At 42.8% G+C, this 6,000-nt stretch overlaps 1 protein-coding gene across 1 annotated transcript in view; it reads left to right on the top strand.

The window, feature by feature from the left end:
• The window catches only part of adgrv1 (adhesion G protein-coupled receptor V1), a 230,482-nt gene extending 226,859 nt beyond the window's left edge, over positions 1 to 3,623 (top strand). The window contains exon 90 of the mRNA XM_041904508.2: positions 3,160 to 3,623. Coding sequence (XP_041760442.2) covers positions 3,160 to 3,278 — 119 coding nt within the window. The 3' untranslated portion in view covers positions 3,279 to 3,623. The remainder of the gene's footprint in view (positions 1 to 3,159) is intronic.
• The last annotated feature ends 2,377 nt before the right edge of the window (positions 3,624 to 6,000 follow it).

The following is a 6,000-nucleotide window of genomic DNA, read 5'->3' on the forward strand; positions in this document are numbered from 1 at the left end:
AATAAGATCTGGTGCAACCAATTACCTTCAGAAGTCACATAATTAGTTAAATAAAGTCCACCTATGTGCAATCTAAGTGTCACATGATCTGTCACATGATCTCAGTATATATACACCTGTTCTGAAAGGCCCCAGAGTCTGCAACAGCACTAAGCAAGGGGCACCACCAAGCAAGCGGCACCATGAAGACCAAGGAGCTCTCCAAACAGGTCAGGGACAAAGTTGTGGAGAAGTACAGATCAGGGTTGGGTTATAAAAAAATATCTGAAACTTTTAACATCCCACAGAGCACCATTAAATCCATTATTAAAAAATTGAATGAATATGGCACCACAACAAACCTGCCAAGAGAGGGCTGCCCACCAAAACTCACGGACCAGGTAAGGAGGGCATTAATCAATGAGGCAACAAAGAGACCAAAGATAATCCTGAAGGAGCTGCAAAGCTCCACAGCGGAGATTGGAGTATCTGTCAATAGGACCACTTTAAGCCATACACTCCACAGAGCTGGGCTTTACGGAAGAGTGGCCATAAAAAAAGCCATTGCTTAAAGAAAAAAATAAGCAAACACATTTGATGTTCGCCAAAAGGCATGTGGGAGACTCCCCAAATATATGGAAGAAGGTACTCTGGTCAGATGAGACTAAAATTGAGCTTTTTGGCCATCAAGGAAAAAGCTATGTCTGGCGCAAACCCAACACCTCTCATCACCCAGAGAACACCATCCCCACAGTGAAGCAGGGACTGGGAAACTGGTCAGAATTGAAGGAATGATGGATGGCGCTAAATACAGGGAAGTTCTTGAGGGAAACCTGTTTCAGTCTTCAAGAGATTTGAGACTGGGACGGAGGTTCACCTTCCAGCAGGACAATGACCCTAAGCATACTGCTAAAGCAACACTCGAGTGGTTTAAGGGGAAACATTTAAATGTCTTGGAATGGCCTAGTCAAAGCCAGACCTCAATCCAATTGAGAATCTTTGGTATGACTTAAAGATTGCTGTACACCAGCGGAACCCATCCAACATGAAGGAGCTGGAGCAGTTTTGGCTTGAAGAATGGGCAAAAATCCCAGTGGCTAGATGTGCCAAGCTTATAGAGACATACCCCAAGAGACTGTCAGCTGTAATTGCTGCAAAAGGTGTGTGTGTGTGGGGGGGGGGTAAATTCAATTGATTGGACACGATTTGAAAAGGCACACACCTATCTATATAAGGTCCCACAGTTGACAGTGCATGTCAGAGCAAAAACCAAACCATGAGGTCGAAGGAATTGTCCATAGAGCGCCGAGACAGGATTGTGTCGAGGCACAGATCTGGGGAAGGGTACCAAAACATGTCTGCGGCATTGAAGGTCGCCAAGAACACAGTGACCTCCATCATTCTTAAATGGAAGAAGTTTGGAAACACCCAGACTCTTCCTAGAGCTGGCCGCCCAACCAAACGGAGCAATCGGGGGAGAAGGGCCTTGGTCAGGGAGGTGACCAAGAACCCGATGGTCACTCATACAGAGCTCTAGAGTTCCTCTGTGGAGAAGGGAGAACCTTCCAGAAGGACAACCATCTCTGCAGCACTCCACCAATCATGCCTTTATGGTAGAGTGGCCAGATGGAAGCCACTCCTCAGTAAAAGGCACATGACAGCCCGCCAAAAGGTACCTAAAGACTCTCAGACCATGAGAAACAAGATTCTCTGGTCTGATGAAACCAAGATTGAACTCTTTGGCCTGAATGCCAGGCGTCACGTCTGGAGGAAACCTGGCACCATCCCTACAGTGAAGCATGGTGGTGGCAGCATCATGCTGTGGGGATGTTTTTTAGCGGCAGGGACTGGGAGACTAGTCAGGACCGAGGCAAAAATGAACAGAGCAAAGTACAGAGCGATCCTTGATGAAAACCTGCTCCAGACCGCTCAGGACCTCAGACTGGGACGAAGGTTCACCTTCCAACAGGACAACGACCCTAAGCACACAGCCAAGACAACACAGCAGTGTCTGAATGTCCTTGAGTGGCCCAGCCAGAGCCCAGACTTGAACCCGATCGAACATCTCAGGAGAGACCTGAAAATAGCTGTGCAGCAATGCTCCTCATCCAACCTGACAGAGCTTGAGAGGATCTGCAGAGAAGAATGGGAGAAACTCCCCAAATACAGGTGTGCTGAGCTTGTAGCGTCATACCCAAGAAGACTCAATGCTGTAATCGCTGCCAAAGGTGCTTCAACAAAGTACTGAGTAAAGTGTCTGAATACTTATGTAAATAAGGTATTTCTGTTTTTAATATTTAATACTTTTGCAAAAATTTCTAAAAACCTGTTTTTGCTTTGTCATTATGGGGTATTGTGTGTAGATTGATGAGGAAATGTTTGTATTTAATCAATTTTAGAATAAGGCTGTAACGTAACAAAATGTGGAAAAAGGGAAGGGGTCTGAATACTTTCCAAATGCACTGTAATTGACCGTCATAAAAATGATTCTTGAAATATCTACGCAGGTAATCTAGGGGTCATTCTGTTCTTTGGATTACATCACAATGTGTGCATCTCAAATGTCACCTTATTATTTACTTAAAGACATGCTCCAGAACTTTTGTATAATTTCAACCAGTAGCTTTGAAAGTGGTGCTCACGAGCCAAAACGAGTCCCTGTTTTTTGTGTACTACGTCAATTCATATTATATGTTATGAATCCAATTCAAACAATATGTTACACATTTTTTGTGCTTAAGCATCTTTAATAGTGTACGTCTGTGTTGGCCCTGGTCAAAAGTAGTGCACTAGGGAATAGAGTGTCATTTGGGGCACCCCATTCTTCATGCCTTTACATTTGGGACCACTGGTCATGAAACACTCACCTCTATCTGTCAATTTGGACACGTTGACCATAGTTGATGTGTGTAGATAATGTTAAAATATGATAAGTTACGTGCTGTTTTGGTTGTTGATTATCGTTTTCACTCACCTTTCACTCAGGACACTGCTGCAGTTGTTGATGTAGAAATGTTCTGTAGGCCTTATACCACGGACAAACACTGAATGAATGATGTCATGCATTATCATAGCTCTGGTCCACAGTGTAGTGCGCATTCCTCCACTACGCTCTGGACCAGAGCTAACATTATCAATAAGTGATGATTGACATGTGTGCTGTCTCTCTCCCCCTGTTAGGATCTGGCCTTAACCTGAGCGACAACGAGTCGATCCACGGGAGCCATGACGGTGGGAGTACGGCCCCATCCCAGATCGTTGAACTAAGACGCATACCCATCGCTGACACACACCTTTAACCTCCCACGTCTTTATACCACAGAGAAAAACACAACAGTATTTTTATATTTCTACTGCCTTTGCACTAAAACATCACATTTTTTTAAATAGAAAAGTTGTAGTTTTTTCATTAGCTGTTTGATATCATGAAACCCGGTGATGTTTTTATGTCTGTTTTTATATATGAATATATAAATGTTTTACTAAATTAATTTGTGAAAGTCCTTGATGGAGTTTTTGAAGCTGATTTTATCTCTCCTTGGATGTAAACGTTTTGTATAGTTTTTAGGACACAAGCCAGCACCCTCAAACCTGCTGCTAAGGTTTGTGTAACATTGTTAATAAATAATTCAACAGCTATTTTACATCGGTCTTGATTCAATTTGTCCGCCTGTGATTGCATTTGGAGCAGCTGGCAGCAGTTTATGGTCTGTCAACAGTTGGACATAAAGAGAGGAGAGCTTGTGTGAGAGTTCCGTAACGCAGGATGTGGAGTTGCTGAGTCGCTGTGGGGTCAGACTAGAGGACACTGTGAATGCACGCAGTCTCCTGGGGGAATTTCACAAACTTGTTCTACACAGTCTGAGTATTGTGGTCCTGGGAGTTCAGGTCTGAACATTTTTGCTTGGGTCTGCAGAAGCGGTGGGAGGTGGAAATATGGAGTATGGATGTGGAGTATGAAAGTTCATATTGAGCCTGTAGATGAAATCTAATACCTGATGATCATCATGGTGTGTTAAACCTGTAAATGTGCTGTATGTACATGATCAGGATACAAGGTCAAACACTGAAGCATTTGTCAGACAAGAGACTATTCATGGGTTACACATTGCATCACTCCACTGTTAAAAGTCCTATGACAACAGACAGTTCTACTCAATGCATTCTCAATTGGCGCTGATTAAGATTTCCATCATCAATAATGAAACCGAAGAAGTCTGATAAATGACCAAAAGTGGAATTTGGATGATAAGGAAATGAGTTCCACAATCTTAGGCCTAATGAGGAAAAGGAGTTGCCCCACCAAGCAGGCAAGGAAGCACTGGTGCCAACCCAGCACCAGGGGCGTGTTCAGGAGGGTGCAACGTTGAAGAACTTTCAGATAGAAATGTATTGTGTAGAACAGATACTGCAGGATTGTCTGTCATGATGAATAGTGGATTGAATCGGCTCTATTCATTACATACTGTATCTGCAACATTGATGGTATCACCTTACTGAAGAAACATCCTTATGCCAGGCAAGGTTTATATCAGGAGAGCACAATACAGATGCAGAGTTCATCGTGTGTGGGGGGAATCCAATTACCCAGACTGAAATGTCAAGATAAGGAGCCTGTTTGATCTGCGAAGTGAGAGCCAGCAGTGTGTGCGTTTTGTGCATGAGTGTGTTCACTATTCATATTTTACTGCAGCTTCGAACTGTAAACTCAGTGGTTACTTGACCCTGACCCCTAACCTCTGACCTCAAAAATGGCTAGATTTGGTTAATGGATAGAATAGAAACTAGGTTTTTTGGGGGCAAAGCTGAGAGACAGAGGGAGTATTACTAACAGAATATGAATATAGTCAATTTGGTTTGTTTGACACTGAGAACACCAGCTAATAGGCTCTCCAGAGATTCCCTACCCCTTATTCCTTTAGTTAATGAGCTTCCTGTTCCAGGCAAACATTGGAAAGACTGTAGCCTGCCTGATATGATGCTACTACTACTGCTGCTATTACAGTACAGGAAAAACAAGCCACGACCAGAGACTAGTGGTTACCAGTAGTTCAGGTCAGGAGCTCTAAAGGAAATGCATTAGACAAGGGTTGTGGCGTCTAAACTCCTTATATGCTGCTGAGGTAATTTATCTGTGAAGGGCAACAAGGTCGGAGGCTCCACAGTCCACACACTGAAAGCTAAGATCTATTCATCTGCCACTCTGCTCATATACAAAGAGGGTCCCTGGATGCGTCTCAACTGTGAGTAAGTGCTGGGTCTGGTTTCGCTGGCTTCCTTGTCAGACGTAGTGGAGAATAGAGGACATTGGGATATTTTGTCTCTGACTTATTCGAGCTCACCTCCTCCCTGGCGGTTCCTTTACACCCCTGGAGGACACTGATATGACGCACTGAGGAAAACAAATGGTGTATGTATCTACAGTGAGGGAAAAAAATATTTGATCCCCTGCTGATTTTGTACGTTTGCCCACTGACAAATAAATGATCAGTCTATAATTTTAATGGTAGGTTTATTTGAACAGTGAGAGACAGAATAACAACAAAAAAATCCAGAAAAACGCATGTCAAAAATGTTATAAATTGATTTGCATTTTAATGAGGGAAATAAGTATTTGACCCCTCTGCAAAACATGACTTAGTACTTGGTGGCAAAACCGTTGTTGGCAATCATAGAGTTCAGACGTTTCTTGTAGTTGGCCAGCAGGTTTGCACACATCTCAGGAGGGATTTTGTCCCACTTTTCTTTGCAGATCTTCTCCAAGACATTAAGGTTTCGAGGCTGATGTTTCCCAGTCATGTGAAATCCATAGATTAGGGCCTAATTTCCTTATATGAACTGTATCTAGTAAAATCTCTGAAATTGTTGCATGTTGCGTTTATATTTTTTTGTTCAGTATAAGTTCTCAATGCATACCAGGTTAACAGGATTGTAAAATGTTTTACCAATGTTTCAATATTTGTTCATTAAATTCCTTTTTAGTTCACTTGACTCGATTGTCATGTTATGACAATGTCTTTA

The sequence above is a fragment of the Coregonus clupeaformis genome, chromosome 18, assembly GCF_020615455.1.
Source record: "Coregonus clupeaformis isolate EN_2021a chromosome 18, ASM2061545v1, whole genome shotgun sequence".
Lineage (NCBI taxonomy): Eukaryota > Metazoa > Chordata > Actinopteri > Salmoniformes > Salmonidae > Coregonus > Coregonus clupeaformis.